Here is a 17,557-nt window from a genome sequence, read left to right on the forward strand (position 1 = left end):
CACTTAAATGACTTCGAATTGGCTGATGATGTTGCTCTCCTAGCTCAACGGCGCTCTGATATGCAGAGCAAGCTTGATGATCTTGCCAATCACTACTCTGCGGTAGGTCTTACCATCAACGTCAACAAGACCAAATCGTTAGTTGTCGACACGGTCAACCCTACCAGCTTTACGCGTAAGCCTTACCGCGGTAGCTGGGCAAGTATTAGATAATGTTTAAGGCTTCCAATATCTTGGTAGCCAAATTGCGGTCGATGGTAGCACCAAGATTGACATAGGTGCACGGATCAAGAAAGAGAGGGTTGCTTTTCAGAGTTTAAGAAATATATGGAAAAAAAACAACCAGATTAGTCGGCGCACCAAAATCCAAATTTTCAACCCGAACGTGAAATTGGTGCTGCTATACACCAGTGAAACCTGGTGTGTATCAGTGGAGAACACTTAACGGCTGAAGGTCTTCATCAATAAATGTCTGCGGTATATAATTCGTGCATCAAAATCCGATAGCTAAAGAAATTCAGGAACGAAAGTGGAGGTGGGTGGCCATACTCGACACAGGAAACGAAATCTGCAAGCTAGCGTTAGATTGGAACCCAGCCTCGCAGCAGAGGCAGACCCAGAAGCTCATGGCAGCGTAGCCTCAACAAGGAAATATAGGAAGTCGACAGAAATTCGACCTGGCCACAGGTCAAGACGATGGATGGCAATCGCCCAGGATGGAGATCTTTTAACTCGACCCTCTGTACCACCTCAGGATTGAAAACAAAGAAATTACCTAACAGTTTTATTTCGAACTATTTCATTAAGCTTAGAGATGAAATAGTATAACATACAAAACACAATATTCAAGATTTTCTAGCAATGATCCTAAAGTTTTGCGCAACAGTGTAGTTTGTTAAGTATATCGTGCCTCCGTCGGCACTGTATTTTCCAGGCCAGGTAGGTAAATACTTCTTCGACACTACATTTCAATTAATGCTCAGCTCCTCTACAACTTGTTGGTACCAGCTGAACCGAGTAATGAAAACACATCAATTTAAGAGGACACGATATGAATCGTTCAACTCCCCTGGCGACCCACTCTCACACATCCTCGCCCACAACAACCCCAGTCAGTGAGGGTTGCTATGCTTCCTTATGCAATCATCATCGAAGAGAGGAAGAAGAAGGGGAGAACAATCCTCTTCCTCGGTCCTCGGCCCATATAGCCGAGGCGGTAAACGCACGGGTATTCAGCATGACCATGCTGAGGGTGACGGGTTCGATTCCCGGTCGGTCCAGGATCTTTTCGTAAAAGAAATTTCCTTGACTTCCTTGGGCATAGAGTATCTTCGTGCCTGCCACACGATATACACATGCAAAATGGTCATTGGCAGAGGAAGCTCTCAGTTAATAACTGTGGAAGTGCTCATAGAACACTAAGCTGAGAAGCAGGCTTTGTCCCAGGAGGACGTTACGCCAAGAAGAGAGAGAAGAGAGAGGAATCCTCTTCCTCCGACTGTCACTCATCTCGAGCGCAGAGATAACGAGCGGACGATGACGGACTTGATCTGAGTTATACGCCGCTGTCCACCGGCTGTCGCATCATCCCATGCGGGGACACGAATGTCACCTCCAGTGCGGTGGAACAGTTCCAGAAAGGTTTTTTTTCTCGCTCATTTCGAGAAGAAAATTAAATCGTTTTCACATTTCCGCATCAGTGTAGTGGCACACAGGCACATCATAGGGGGAAACGGATGAAAATGCGTCACCTTAATAAGGCAGATTTCGATTTTTAAATTTGTGTGAAAAAAACGAGTTAGTTATTTCATTTATTTTTAACTAATTGATTTGAAGTCATCTGAAATTGACACTTTGAATAGCATTTTACCGCAAATTTCGAGCTGATATAGAAAAAAAATCCTAAGTTTCCGAAGTACCTAGTCGTTGGACGTCACACACGCGTCACGTCCTGACGGGAAGGTTTACATATCTTCACCACTGTCGTTGTTCCGAAACGGTTGTGATTGCAATAATATGGTAATTGCTGGAACATTCCCCTACCGCCACATGTGACACCATCGCTTCGGAGTTGTGGCCTGGGGTTTCCATGTCCAGGCAATTTAAAATTTTAATTATAACGTCACGTTAATCCATGCTCATTTGCAAAAATCTGTATTCACTGTGAATGCGGTCTTTTTTTTCGCTCTCGGTTCTGTTTTCTCAGCAGATGGACAGGATGATATGAATGTTAGTACACTGTTTTTTGCTGATGCGTTTGCATAAGTGAATTTTAATGGCCTTTTTCTACATCAGTGGTGTAGAGGAATTGGTCATACCAACAGGAGAGGTATACAAATCAAGGTGATCTTAAGGATCTGGCCAGGTGTCGAACAAAGGGGTCGATTAATAAAAAGTTTGTCAAGTCCCAGGCAACTACCTATATTTTCCTTGGTTTAAGATTTGAAACAGGTAACTTCGATGGAGTTGTTCATTATCAAGTTCTTCTTCTTTAATGTATCTACGTTTCCACTGGAACATGGCCTGTCTCACTTCAACTATGTTTTTCGAGCACTTCAACAGTGATTAATTGTAGGATTGTTTTGCCTGCTATTGCAGGATTATTCCTGGGATCCCTTGAAACAATCTTCTGAGGATTCTTCACGGGAATTTCTCCGAGATTCTTCCAAAGATTCCTCAGAGATTTCTCCCGGGAATCTTCCCAGGTATCTCCTAGGGCAGGGGTTTTCAGACCTTTTGCCTCGCGGTGCACTTTTTTGAAATAAATCGTCGCGCGGTGCACTCTTTCTAAATTTCTAAAAGATTTTATTTGTTTGTTACAAAAATCTAGTGTATTTTTCGATGCCACTTCCTGGTACATACACTAGACATGTCGTTGAGAAGATTTTCTTTCACCGATCATGACTATGACTTGATTGTATTTCTTCATTATTTATCGAACTTACTTTTCTGCTGGTGTTTTTTTTTTTCAGTCCAGTAGGCGAATTCCGGCACTTTTTTCTTCGAAGAAAAGAAAATTTTCTTTCTGGTGACCAATGGAAGAAAATTTCTTTTCTTCGATAAAATTGTGCGCCGAAATTCAGCCACAGGTCTTTGAAAATTCTTCGTGTAATCCTCAGCAGATCCCTGGTGAAATTCTTTCCAAAAAAATAACATTTTTTGGAGGATTCCTGGTAAAGTTCTGCTTCTGTACATAACAGATTTGTTACATAGCTCCTAAGATTATTATTCATAATTCGTGGAGATATTTATAAGAACTGGTAAGATTTTTGGAAGACCTCCCTCAGTATTTATGCCAAACTTATAAGAATATTTGATAAAATTTCGTTTGAAAATAATGAGCATGTTCTCTGTGATTATCTTGGTAAATTCCTTGTGAATTGATACAGAGATCTCATCTCGCGTTTTTAAAGATAAGTTCTTTACTTCAACCTGTAGGATTCAAATAAACGATACCTGTTCATTGGGTGGTAAAATGGACAAACCCCTTTTGAGAGAAACATGAGAAATAGATAGAGAGAGAGAATAACAAGAGCAGATAGGCAGAGCCTAGTATTGTAAAAAGGAATAGGTGGAATACAGTTCATTAGTAGTTTGACCGAAGACAGAACTAGATGTGTTTAATACTAGTGTCTAAATCCGAAGAACCGTTGCTTAATTATTACACAACCTTGATTGATTTCCTCGGGGTTTTTTGGAATATTCAAAGATCTCTGAAACTGTGATTTTTTTCTATGGTCTTATCAGAAACTTTTCTACAGTTCCACCGTAAGATCGCTTTGTTTTGAATTTATTTGAAGTTTTCTAAATTCTGTAAAAAAATATTTAGTATCTTTCATTGAAAATCCAGTGAACAAGAAACAATTTCTAGTTAAAAAAAAACTTTTGTGAGATACTTACTACAACGATAGAATCCAAATCATTTTATTTTGGTTTTATGATGGGTAAATCAAGCCTCCTATATTTTGCGTAACTAAAAGATATATTTTGAGGTGTTTGATTACAAAACACACACTAATCAAAATTGTGAAGGCAACATATTTGGAAGACACGCGGTGCACTTAGCAAAGCTTCACGGTGCACCAAGTGCACCGCGGTGCACGATCTGAAAACCGCTGTCCTAGGGAATCCGCACGAGACTCCTTGATTGATTTCTCACAGAATGTCTCCTGGGTTTCCGCCAAAGACTCCTGCAGGGATTCCCTCAGTGTTTTCTCCCGGAACTACTTTATTAATGCCTGAAATTCATAGGCACAATAAGGACTGTTCAATTTATAAAACGGACAACTTTACAAGGCTATAAAAAGAAGACGCGTAGTTCAAATTTAACCACCCATGCATCGTTCTTCAGTACATCATTTTTCATTATAGTAATGATTTTTGAATCGAATAAAAATAGTTTTAATTCATAGAAAATCGGTCTGGTGTTAAATGAGGTGGATTTTACGATTCCTGAAAATTGAAAATATATATAAAATTACTGTTCACATATGGTTCTTCTTCTTCTTCTTCTTTATGGCTCTACGTCCGCACTGGGACTTGGCCTGCTTCGCTTCAACTTAGTGTTCTTTGAGCACTTCCACAGTTATTAATTGAAGGGCTTTCTTTGCCTGCCATTGCATGAACTTGAATATTGTGAGGCAAGTACAATGATTCACTATGCCCAGGGAGTCGAGAATTTTTTTCCGACCGGAACGGGAATCGAACCCGCCGTCTCCGGATTGGCGATCCATATCCTTAACCACTAGGCTAACTGGAGACCCCAGATATGGTATATAGTTTTTAATATCAGATAAGTATGTGCCATGCTGCAGCAACATGAGTAATAAACATTCTGGTGAAATTTAAACTCAATTGGAAAATTGGTTGTTGAAATATTAAAGTCTCAAGTGAGATTCGATTTTTTGATTAAAATTCAATTGTATAGTTAAAAGGACATGAAAATATTCAATAAATTTTTTTTTTATGCATCCAGTCGAAAGTAGGAATGATGTGGCTTCAAATGCAGAAAACTGCTTCCTAATAGCATTGCTGGTTTGGTTACTGTGCGCCATTACAGGCACAGTAATCAAAACAGTTTCGTTCTTTGAAGGTTCTTCCAAATAACAATGCAGCCTAATGCAAATTTTACATAACATTGATGTTGGAAATAAAAAAATTTCATCCGATTGTTATTTAATAAGGTGTACAATAACATAGGATCAACTTTGTTGAAAATAAATAATAACAAGATTCGCTAGAGTCGAAAATTTGCATCAATGGAGCAAAAAGAATGCAATTTTTTACAATGACCATCTTTATGGAATATTTTTTTATGAAGAATGCAATTAAAGTATTTTTTTCTTCAGCATCATTCAGAAAACAATATTCTACTACTCTGGACAAATTTTTAGCCGAATCCGTTATGCTATTGCATCACAGGACTGCAATAAATATTTTTTAATAATTTCTTTGTAAACAAGGCAACTCACTTTATCAAGCTGAAGGCTGGCTTGGTGCATTATTACTAACCAACTATTGAGCTTTACCTTTAGTCGAATAGTATAAAATTCCAATACAATAAAAACTTCATGAAAATATGCATGTTTAGTATGTGGAAAAATATGTTGAATTTTGAGAAATGGGTTTTTATTGAAGTTTTACGAAAACCGCTACAGTTACACAATAAAGAACATTTGCTGAATGTTATATTTTTCCTGCAATTGAGAATAGCTATAGAAAGTTATGCAAAAAACTGGTAATGATTTTATTGAAAAATAAAAAAGATATCGCACAAGCAAGTTGTCCGTTTTATAAATTGAACAGTCCTTATGTGTTGAAAAATGGACAAATTGAGTGGAAAAATTGCGAAAAAATCCACGTAGTTCTGGTGGGATTTGAACCCACCCCGAGCAGAGTCTAACAACAAAATGATAGCAAATCAAAAACTCGATTTGTATTCGGCAGCAAATTGATATCACATTTTGATATCAGTTTGTCTTGACTAAATTTATTTTCAAAATTAGTTTTCGTTTTGCTGTCACTTCAAACTATTATAAAAAATATTTTTTTGAGCTATTTTAAAATTTCTAGGCAACCTTGTATAATAACTCTGGGAGTATGTCATTAGTGTAATTATCTTGTGGCATTCAGTATTTCATATGAATTGAAAAACCCCTGTATTTAACGATTTTTCATGTTTTCGTACTGACAGCAAAAAAAGTTATCAATTTGCTATCACTGATAGCAGGAATTGCTTTCAACTTGCTGTTACGGGAACATTTTTCTGCTCTCATTTTTGATGTTTTAACCGTTAAAACGACCAAAATGACAACAACCTGAGTTATCATAATTTGCAATATCACAACATCAAAATTTGTTTTCAAATTGCTGTCAGACTTTGCTCGGGACGTCTTCCCAAGTTCGCTAGACAGGGCGCGTTAACCAACTCCGCCAAAGCCCACCTCACCCCACTTTCTTTCCTCGCAATTCACCATCTCCTTCGGTCCTTAGATGTCCACTTCCAACACTCTCTGAGCGTGCCTACGAACAACAGTAAGAGCAAGTTATTTTTTTTTTTTTTGGTGTCGAGACATTTGCCGAGACCGTCAGTGTGTGTCGGGCGTTCGACTCGCCTACGAACAACAGTGAGAACAAGTTATTTTTTTTTAGCAAAATAACTTGTTCTCACTGTTGTTCGTAGGCACGCTCAGAGAGTGTTGGAGACGTGGGTTCAAATCCCACCAGAACTACGTGGATTTTTTCGCATTTTTTCCACTCAATTTGTCCATTTTTCAACACATATTGTGCCTATGAACTTCAGGCATTACGTATGTCTAACATACCATTTCGGTTGATTATCCAAAAAACAACAACATTCATGTTGACAACTTTATTGATTTCTGTCGGGAGTCTTTCTGGGATTTCTCTGGCATTTTTAATAGGAAACCTTCAACGATGTCCATCTGGATTTATTTCAGGACCTTAAGGAATTTCTTCAGAAAGAATTTCCGGATTTCCATCAGAGATTCAATCATTGATTCTTCCCGCTACTCTTTTCTGTTTTTTCACGGATTAGTCTCGAGATTCGACCAGGGAATTCTCCCCAAGAATAATTTAGGGATTCTTTTGAGGGTTCCTCCAAGCATTCCTTTAGATTTTTTTTTCTGGGATCCCTTCCCAGGGAATTTCTTTAGAAAATTCTCCCATGGATCCTTCCAGTATTCTTTAAGATATTCCTCCAGAAGTTCATCAATGCATTCCTTCGGGAACTTTTATTTTTCCAGAGATTCCTTTTAAGATATCTTTCGAGGTACATTTCTAGATTCTTTCCGAGATCCCTTTAATGAAACTTCCCGGGTTTTCTTCGTGATTTTTTCCTGGGATTTCTCCAGGATTCTATCAAGCGTTCAATGATTCTTTCGTAAGGAATTTCTGCCGGGATTCCCACTGGTAATTCTTCTGGAATTCGTTCAGAGAAATTTCCCGGCTTTCTTTTAGGAAATCTACCGTTCATGGATTCCTTCCAGTGTTTCTTTCGGGATTATTTCAGAAAAACCTCCAAAGATTCCTTCACTGGTTTCTATCGGGATATCTTCATTGACTTTTATCGTGGTTTATATTAGAAATTTTTCCTAAGATTCAGAGATTCTGTGAAAGATTCTTCCCGAAATATCTCCCAGGAATCCTTCTGAAATTTCTCCTGGGCTTTCTTCAGGGTTCTTCTCGTGGTTCCTTTAGGTATTACTCCTGGGATTCCTTAATTTTTCCAGGATCCTTCTAGGAGTTTCTTCCGGGATTTTTTTTTCGGGATTCGTCCAGAATATTCATATTTCTTCAAGGATTCTATCCCTGGCTTCCTCCTCCATGGATTCCTTCCGGAATTCTTCCCTGGATTACATTATTGATTTCTTCTGGGATTGTCCCTTTTAGATTCTATTGAGTCCTTCCTCCCCGGGAATTTCTCCCGAGATTCTTGCAGGAGTTCTTTCAAGAATTCTCCTCGCGATTCTCTTAGAAACTTTTCCCTGGATTTCTTCATTGATTTCTCCCGGAATTCTTGTTGGTATTAAGTCCTTTTGGTATTCCTTCTGGTATTCTTTCATGTATTTATCCCGCGTATGTTTTTGGGATGCTTTTGTAGGTTTCTTTTGGATTATTTCCGGCATTCGAAATTCTGTCAGGGAATTGCTCTGAGGTTCTATCAATGATTTCTCCAGCAATTCCTCCATGGATCCCTCTCGAATTCCTGCAAAGATTTTAGCTAGGATACCTTTGGGGATTCTTCAATGATATTTCAGGGACCTCTCTTGAGATTCTATCTGGGGTTACTCCAGGATTGATGCCGAGATTCTATCCTGGATTTCTGCAGGAATTCCTTCTGGACTCTTCGAGGGGCGCCTCCAGTGATTTCTTTCCGGGGATTTTTCTAAGTTTCCTCCCAGGTTTGTTCCGGGATTCCTTCTATGATTTTTCCTGAAATTCTGTGAGATATTTCTCCCGTGATTCCTCCCGAAATTTCTCCATAGACTGAATACTAGATTTCTCCGGATAAGTTTAACTAATAGCAAACTTTCAAAATTGTGTTCGCAAGAAATACAGATGATACAAGATGACGTGGATCACAGCGTACGAGGTCTTTTGAATAGGTCGAGAGTGATTTGGTGAGTGCAAGACATTCTCGTGAAGATGTTGAACAAAATAAATGAAATTAATGAAATAATCTCAATGATCATTTTCGATCCTTACAATTTAGAAGACCCCAAACCTTTGAAAGGGAGTGTATGTACACTATAGACACCCTGAAATAGTCGCGCACTCAGTGTTGAGCGATGGCAACCCGTGCACCTTGCAAAAAGAGTGTTGAACAGAGCATTGGTCGGGAATAGACCAGGAGAAGGAGGAGCAGGTCGTCAACAGTACGACAAATGTATCTTGTCCAAGTGCCTGTCCTGGTTCAAGCACACGGATGGTTGGTCGGCCGGTCGGTCGGTCCCGGGTGAAGTGACGGCGATGATGACGACAACGAGGACGCAGACAGTCCGGACGAGATGAATTTATATTCCTCATGACTGCTATAACTAGGTGCTCGCTGCCATCATCATATCGTTGCCAGAATGCACTCGGGGTGCAGTGATAATTTGTAGTACAAATTTGTGAATAGAGCTCCGCCGGCTTACTTACGAGACTCGAGCACTCGTTTTTCGATGGGGGAACATGTGTTGAAGGCTTGTTTTTTCAACTTACCCACTTTGTCGTCCCTGGGGAATGAACGAGTATACCGCCGAAGGCTGTATATATTCTATCAAAACACCAGTGTGCAGTGTGTGAACAGCACGCAAATAACAATGTGACACTACGAATGCCATGTGCGAATGGTCTATTCTCCGGGTAAATTATAATGAGGTTGGCATTTCGCTTTCGGGTCGGTTTCTGTTGGCCAGATAAGGCTAAACGAGGACGTTCTAATTAATTATACATTCTTCGCAGGGATTCAAAAAAGTTCTATTTAACTGTGAGGCGCTTAATGGGCACAAAGAACGGTTTATAAGTAGTTATTTATGAAACAGTGTGCTAAATGTAGCTGTTTACGTAACAGATTGAAGAATAAACTTCTGCAACAAGTTACACACAAATCGAAATGCTTGTTTTTACTTTTCGAAACTAAAATATTACTTTTCCGATCAACTCACCTTGTACTTCCAGGCGTGCAAGTACATGACCAAATCCTGCGGCTTCGGGTCCCGGTAGCGCACCTTGCACTCGTAGCAGTGCTTGTCCGTGGTCATCTTGTCCGGGTTGAACGCCAAATCGGGTGATTCGTGGCCAGTTTGCGTAGCCACAGTGACCTGAATAAAGCGGAAAAAAGAAAAAAAGAAAACGGAAATAAAATATTAAAAATCCGATTGCCACCAGGACCCCGAAAACGAACAACGCCAAACAGATGCTAATCCTGTGGCGGAAAATTTCCCCGCGTGTGAAGGTAAACAAACAAATCATAATTTTCCACGAGCGCAACTGGGGGTGGGGGCGGGGAAGCTTAAGCTCGGAAAAAGTTTGATGGAAATAAATAAAGAATAGCCTTAATCGCGCAGTCGGTTTCCGTGACAGTGGGACTACATATCTGTGTGCCTGCACAGCACATAAAAAGTCAGCCCCGGCAGAAAAAAAAACGGGGAAATTTTTGAACATGTGGCAAGTGCGATCCATATCTAAAAGCTTCACATGCGACACGGGAACCAGAACGATTTAGACACATCACTGACTGGGTTTGAAAGTTATGGCATTCACCGTAAACTGTCGGCGTTATTGTGAGAATCGCGTGAGCGCTGCGATGCAATATGTTTATATATTTTGCACTCCCATGCAATGCGTGAGTTTTAATGCAGAGCTGTGTTACCAATTCCCGTAAGGACAGTCATTTTGTAATTAGCAATTGGGGTTCCGCTTAGTTTTCGCTTAAAATTCAGGTTCTTTCTTATCAATTGACTATTGTTCTTGGTGTATTTTTTGGGGTTTTAAGGCTTTTCTGATTGCAAGATCGTAAACAACCTTATGTAGGTTGTTTTTGATCTCTCAACCGAACTAAACAGCCAGAATATTAAAAAATTAGGGAAAAAAATTGAAGAAAAAAAAAAACTTTTGTGTCTTGATAGTCATTTGGGTGACAATTCATTCAAATAACATAGAATCGGATCTCATTTGAAGAGAGTTTTGGTTGGCTGAAATTGTTTCAAATATCATTAGAAGCAAAAATTACTAAAAATATTTGATTAGAAACAAAAAAGATGGAAAATAAGAACGCCTTCAAAAGCCCCTGGAACATTTCTGGAAACCCTTGGGAACCCCTTAACCCCCTGGAACACCCCTGGAACGCATCTGAAAACGCCTGAATCACTTCTGCACCCCCTGGAATGCCCTGAAATACTCATAGGACCCCCTTAACTTTCTGAATCTCTCTGGGAACCCCTGGGACGCCCTTGAAATCCCTTGAAAACCCCTGGAACGTTCTCAAAGCCCTCTGGAACACCCCTGGAACGCCCCTGGGACTCCTTGAAAGGCACAATTGGGTAAAGAGAAAAAAAATATCTGTGCAGTCATGCTAACAGTTGTGCCAGTGTTCAACAATTGTATAATGAATGCATAAAGTGTTCAACAATTGGCCAAACTCCCTACGCGTTGATAAACATAGCATTACGTTTTGATACCTGAAGTGTAAAAATCTACTTACGCAACATAGTAGGTAAATCTAATTTCTAAATATTTCACTTTTGTTTTTTTTTTAATTTTTGGGACCTTGCATGTTTCACGTATTAGTTTTTTTTTTCCAAAGTGCAAGACAGTTAAGTCAACTTTCTGATCTCTCCAGGTATTTCCTGGTTCGTGAAACTCAGTTTGTTTGAAAATGCTTCGGCAGAGCAACTCAAGGAAAACAACTATGTGAAAAACCCTCAATAAATTTATTACTGGCATATCTTTTTTTAGACCAAAGTTTCACTTAAAGTACTTCGAGATATTATCAAAGAGACTTTAAATTGTTGGATATTTAAATGAAGATCTCAAAAGAAATCAGTTAACAGTGGACACTAATGTCAGTAGATCAACTAATAATTTACTTAACTTCCTCAGAACATTTTCAGAAATTCTTCTAGGAAAAAAGTAAAAATTTCTAAAACAATAATTTTAAAAGTATTTCAAGAATTTCATAATAAACCTTTAATTATATCGTTGAATCATACACACATTTCTTCATAAATTTTTAACAAATTAATTCAAATCGCATAAAACACATCATAGTATAAAAATATTTACGAAATAGAGGCGGAATTACCACCTTTTGACGGATTTTCTAAATACATTAGTCGATCGGAAACTGCACTAGAGATTCTTCCAAACTCGACATCATAAATTTATCCAAAAACTGCCAGAAATATCCAACAATTTAAGGACAAGGTATTTGGAGTACATTACTCAAAATTTCTAGAGCACCGTTTTTTAGAAGCGTTGAACGGATTTGGATGGAAATACATCACGCTAATTGTCCAGTGGTTGTCAATAGCGTGATGCATTTTAATCCAAATCCGTTCAACGCTTCTAAAAAACGGTGCTCTAGAAATTTTGAGTAATGTACTCCAAATACCTTGTCCTTAACAAGAATATTTTCAAGGACATTCATTTTACCAGCATTTTTTGTTTCTTCTTAGCGTAACGCTCCAACTAGGACAAAGTCTGCTACTCAGCACTGTGGTAAAACGTAAAAGTAATTCCATAGTGGTTAACTGAGAGCAATATCTGACAATGATTAAGTTGCATGTGTAGATCGTGTGGCAAGTATGAAGATGCTCCATGCCTAATGAAGTCAAGGACATTTTCACTACGAAAGGAACTACAGAATTAAAAAAATTCTCATCAACCAAAATTCTCTGTTTGACTCCAGATTCCACAAAGTGTTACGGGAGCGACCTAAAAACTTGAAATATTTTTGGGCAAAGTACTTTTAATTGGCAAATTGAGAGATAAATTTGTGAAAAAAAAAATTACCGCCTGTTTTGGTGGGATTTGTACCCACGACTCCGTATCGCTAGTCCGGCGCTTTAACCAACTAAGCCACAGAACAAGTTACAATTCTGCGGAATAGGAAGTCATACTGGATTCGAAGCACCACAATAACCAGGTCAGCCAGTTATAAAAAAATCATCAAAAATTCCTACGGCTTTAGTTTGACAGCATTCTAATAATTTCCAGATATTTTCATGGAAAATCATGAATTAAAAATGTAGTGTAGAATTAGCCTAAGTTGTGAATACAAGGAAAAAAAAATAAAAAAGTTTCAAGAATTTAAGTCAGGAGGTGTGTGAAAAATCTCAACAAAAACGTATGTTCCATTATACATAAGTGACCCGATTTTGTCAGCCCCTTCTCGGAACGAATTTTTCGCTCTCTTCAAAAACACAAACAATTTTTCAAACTTTTTATCCATATATGTTCTGCATCTTAGCTGTAGTTTGATGATAAACCACAATACATTGGTTATAATTTAACCGTAAGGTAATGAGAGCAAAAAGTTTGTCGCAAAATGGGGCTGTCAAAATCGGGTTCTTATTGTATTATCATCCATTATGATTAAAGGTGTTAAACTGTTATGCGCTTCTATTTGATAATTAACTACTCAGAAAAAAAAAATTGTTCGATTTCTAGTTTTCATTTCACGCAATATTCAAAACATATTTAGCAAAACTGAAGCATATTTGGCGAATTAAACCAACGAAATTCATCAAAAACCTTATATTCATTTTGTCATAACCTTTAAAATGCCATAATGTCATTGCACTGCACAATGGCCCCAAGGCCATATACATCTAGAAGAAAATTTTAACGCTAAAACTACTAGTTTCCTCACATTTTTTGAGTCTTTATTTTTTCAATAATGTAAAGTAAGGGTGGTCTAAATTGTTCTCAATATCATAATGTCAACTTTATAGTTTTTGTTTCGAAATAGGGTAGTGAAATCTAGACTAACATTTGAAAATGACGTAACAACCATTGCGAGTTCCTGCTTTTCCAGGTCTTCTTGAGCGTAGTACCCATTATGCATGAAACGCTCTGACCAGTAACAGGTAGGACAGACTGCCGTCAATCTGATAACGGGAAAAGTTTGTGAATTGGAATACATCTAGAAGAAACGGAAAAAGCTGTAGCATGCAATGGTTATTCTACCCTTTTCACACGTTAATCTAGATCGGTGATTCCCAAAGTGGGCGAAATCACCCCCAGGGGGCGAAAATCAAGTCAAAGGGGGCGAAAATTTGAAATACCAAATGGGGGGCGAAAATACTAAATAGGGGGCGATTTTTTAAATAATTGAGAAATATCAAAAATATTGAAATACAAGTTCAGAATGTCTGAATTATTAAAACTCCCTGACATTTCAAGATTTTTTATGTATAGGATTTGAAAAATATATGGTCTCGAACAACTAAATTTTACAGAATTTTTTATGTTTATGTGAACTTTTTGGCAAAATTCTAAGAAAAAAAAAGGCTGCAACACGAGTTTCCGAAAGAATTCCTAATGATTCAGGAGATCCAATAAATGAGAAACTCCTAGGCAAAAAATCGTGATTGATTTTTGTCCAAGTTATGGAAGGAAAAGTTTTTTTACTTAATAAGAAAGTTTTGTTCTTAATTTATAAGGACTGTATCGGAAATTAACTATAAACATTCACCACTGCCTAAAAAATAATCTATTCAAAATAAACAATATTTACTTTTCGGAGATACATACTATATAAATCTTTGAAATAAAAAATGGCAGTTCTGATTTTCGAAAAATAATCATTACACTTGGCCTTTTATCTCAAAGATTGCACATATGTTTTTAAAATTTTGGACACTCCCTAAAAATTTAAACTTCCGAAAACTGTGGAAAAGTATTCAATTTTTCCTTTTATTTTACCCAAATATATTTATTCCCAGAATGCTCATAACATAGGACAATTATTTTTATCAAGAAAAATTTCCTCCGCAGTTTAGCGCAATTTCTAAAAATGAAAAAATGTCCATTTTTCGATTTTTTTTATGCGACTTCAAAGAACAATTACACAAATAAAAATACATAAAGTTGAAAATTCGCATTTTTTTCAATTGGGCATGTATTTAAATTTATCGGAGAGGTAGTTTTACCAGAGAACGGAATTTTTTAACCTCTGAAAATACTTAAAACAGAGCGTGAAAGTACGACCAAAAAGTAGGTGTTTTTTTTTTTGGGAAAGACCATTTTTTACATGTTGGAGATTTTTCTATCCAAAATAAGAATTTTAAAAGTCGCTCTTGAGTGATATGTTATGTGTACATAACTGCCAGTAATAATCATAATTTTCCAGATTTTTCTTCTTACAAATTGTTTTCGCTACAATTTACAAATTAAAAAATTTAAAAAAAGTGCATTTTGTACAGATTGTTATTTTGTGTGGTGTACTCATAGAACCATATTTTCAATAATACTAAACATTTTCCAAATTTCTTCATGCTGTTCCAAACTTAACTATATTGTGAAGATTTCGTAGAAGAACCTGAATAAAAATACCAACCGTGCTTCGAGATAAAGCATTTTAAACGTTTATAGTTAATTTCCGATACAACCCTTATGAGTTTTTTTTTTCACTGAAACTTCAATCAAAAACATGACGTTTAAGATGCATCTAGAACACTTTTCGGATGAAAGTCGTTACATATTGTTTGAAAATATATCAAAAAAGCTTCTTGGAGAAATTCCAAACATTGCTTTTTGGCTGTCCATTAATTACGTAAGGGTTGATAGGGGGAGGGGAAGGTTTGAGAAACCTTACGCGCCATACAAAAATATTTGGCTTTCCATACAAAAAATCTTACAAGGGGGGGGGGGGGGAGGGGTTGTCGAAAAATCGCAAAAATTCCCATACGTAATTAATGGACAGCCCCTTTTCACTAGGAGCTTTTTTGAAAATTTTTCACAAATACAGCGTTGAATTCTCTCAAAAGCGAGTAATAGCTGCACGTCTGCATATCTACTTAATTGACAATAAAAATTTCTGCAATTCATAGGAAGCTTATCAATTCACATCCCAGGCTTTTCATAATTTTCAATCACTGAGCAAAGCTGACTACATTTGAAATAAGGGGCCCAGATGCAAAGGGATATAAGTGGTCATTTTGTCGATTTTTAACTAAGCTTATTAGAAAACTCTTCAAATTTCAAGCCTATTGGAATTTTTTTACGATCATTTTTACGATGCTTAGAAAAATTACAATAATTCGAGAAAAAATGGGTCGGTTTTGAAGCATTTACTCGAAAGTGGGTTTTTATTACATACACCCCTTTGCTCTATATTCCTCAGTTGTAATTTTTGAATCAACAATATTTTTGTAACTGTTTATCAATTTCCCATCAGTCTTATTTGAGTACTTATTGTGACCAAACATCGCGGGTGTTGAAGAACCTCCTTTAAGAATATTGGTAATTCATCTGGTTGAGTATAACGAGTGTTCGTAAATGTTTACAGTCCATTCTGTTTTGCTCGATTTTGTTCAAAACTATGTATAGCACAAACATGATTTCAAGATGTACTGTTTTTACATGCAATGCAGTTTTTTTTTTCAAATGCAGACAATCAACGCATTTGCATTACAACTCAATGGAAGTGAGAGCGATACTAATTTAGGTACATTAAATATCAGTTTTACCATAATAGTGTCATATAGTGGGCTATTAAAGGCTTCCGGTAAGCAAATTTTTAGCCTGTTATCATGGAAAAATATAAATATTTTTCTCGAGCTCCAAGGGGGCGATACCACCTAAAAGTTTGGGAAACACTGATCTAGATATGTTGTGATAGTTGAAAAGCGCTTCATTATTCAAAACTTTGCCGAAGAAACCATATATCTATCTCTTGACGAATTTCACGTCAACTCATCCAGTGGTTGGCAGCAACCTCTAAAAACCCTGTAAAACGTTGTGGGTAAGAACACTTTGTATTAAAAAACAAAAGTGTGGAAACTTGTAGAAAATTCTCTGGGCTTTCATGTGAAAATTTTGAAAAATTTGAAAACCGATTTCTTCACGTTCAAAAAGATTCAAAAATTTAAAGTCAATTTGCAAAAAAATGCTAATTTTTAACTTAACAATTTTTTTTCTGAAGACAATATAATTGTTCAAAGTTTGCCATATATCGCAAGATAAGCACCTTTAAGGTGAAACATTAAGAACTTCTATTGCAATTTTGCTTACAAACTTTAGAGGGACAACACTGACGAACGTAGCCTCGAACCAAGCCGTACTTGTTTATCCTGGCTTCACTGACATGCAAAAAGAGGTAGGTTTTGCAAATCAAGCGCATGTGTTAACGAATTTTCAAGATGTGTGCTCTTGAAAATGTGAGTAGGGGTTCAAGTCGGTCATTGTGGCAGCCATATTTGTATTCTATGATCTTTCTGTAGCGGGGATTTTTTTTTTATTACCGTACGGGTTTGGGCCGAAGGGTCTCAGATTTTCATAAAACTTTTTCCACAGGCAGAGCTCATGGATATATGAACAAAAAAATTGAGAAAAAATCAGGGTCGCCTATTTTCCCGGAAAAATCAGGTGGAAATTTCTTGTTTTCCTTTGACTCAAGAACGAAGCATCGCAGAAACAAAAAATATAAGCAAATTTTCTAAGGAATCCAAAAAAAAAGAACTGAAAATAGTTTTCCACAAAATTTTCCAACAGTTGAGAAAATTCGTAAAGAAAAGCCGGAAAAACTATGCCCGAACTCATGAAAATTTTTCGAGAAAATGTTTTTGAGAAGGTTATTTTATAAGCTATAATCGCTGGAATTTTTGGAATGAACTTTTTTTCGTTTTTGAGTTATGGCCAATGTTGTTGAAAAATGTCCAAATGTGCCATAAAAGCCTTTTCTTCGAAAAATCATAACTCAAGAACGAAGCATCGTAGAAACAAAGCTGCATTGCTCTTTATACTCGCTTTGAAATTTCTGTCGTCTCCTGTTAAAATCTCTCTTTATTTCTTTTTGAAAACAAAAAAAATCTCTTTGGGTATTTTT

The 17,557-nt window shown here is 37.1% G+C and overlaps 1 protein-coding gene across 3 annotated transcripts in view; it reads right to left on the bottom strand.

Annotated features, from left to right (window-relative positions):
* Positions 1–17,557, bottom strand: part of LOC109421283 (pseudouridylate synthase RPUSD2) — a 646,492-nt gene that overhangs the window by 9,916 nt on the left and 619,019 nt on the right. For all 3 annotated transcript variants that reach the window (XM_062850211.1, XM_029852879.2, XM_062850210.1), the window contains exon 11: positions 9,672–9,827. In XM_062850211.1, the coding sequence (XP_062706195.1) occupies positions 9,672–9,827 (156 nt within the window). The remainder of the gene's footprint in view (positions 1–9,671; positions 9,828–17,557) is intronic.

This window comes from Aedes albopictus, chromosome 2, assembly GCF_035046485.1.
Source record: "Aedes albopictus strain Foshan chromosome 2, AalbF5, whole genome shotgun sequence".
NCBI classification, from domain to species: domain Eukaryota; kingdom Metazoa; phylum Arthropoda; class Insecta; order Diptera; family Culicidae; genus Aedes; species Aedes albopictus.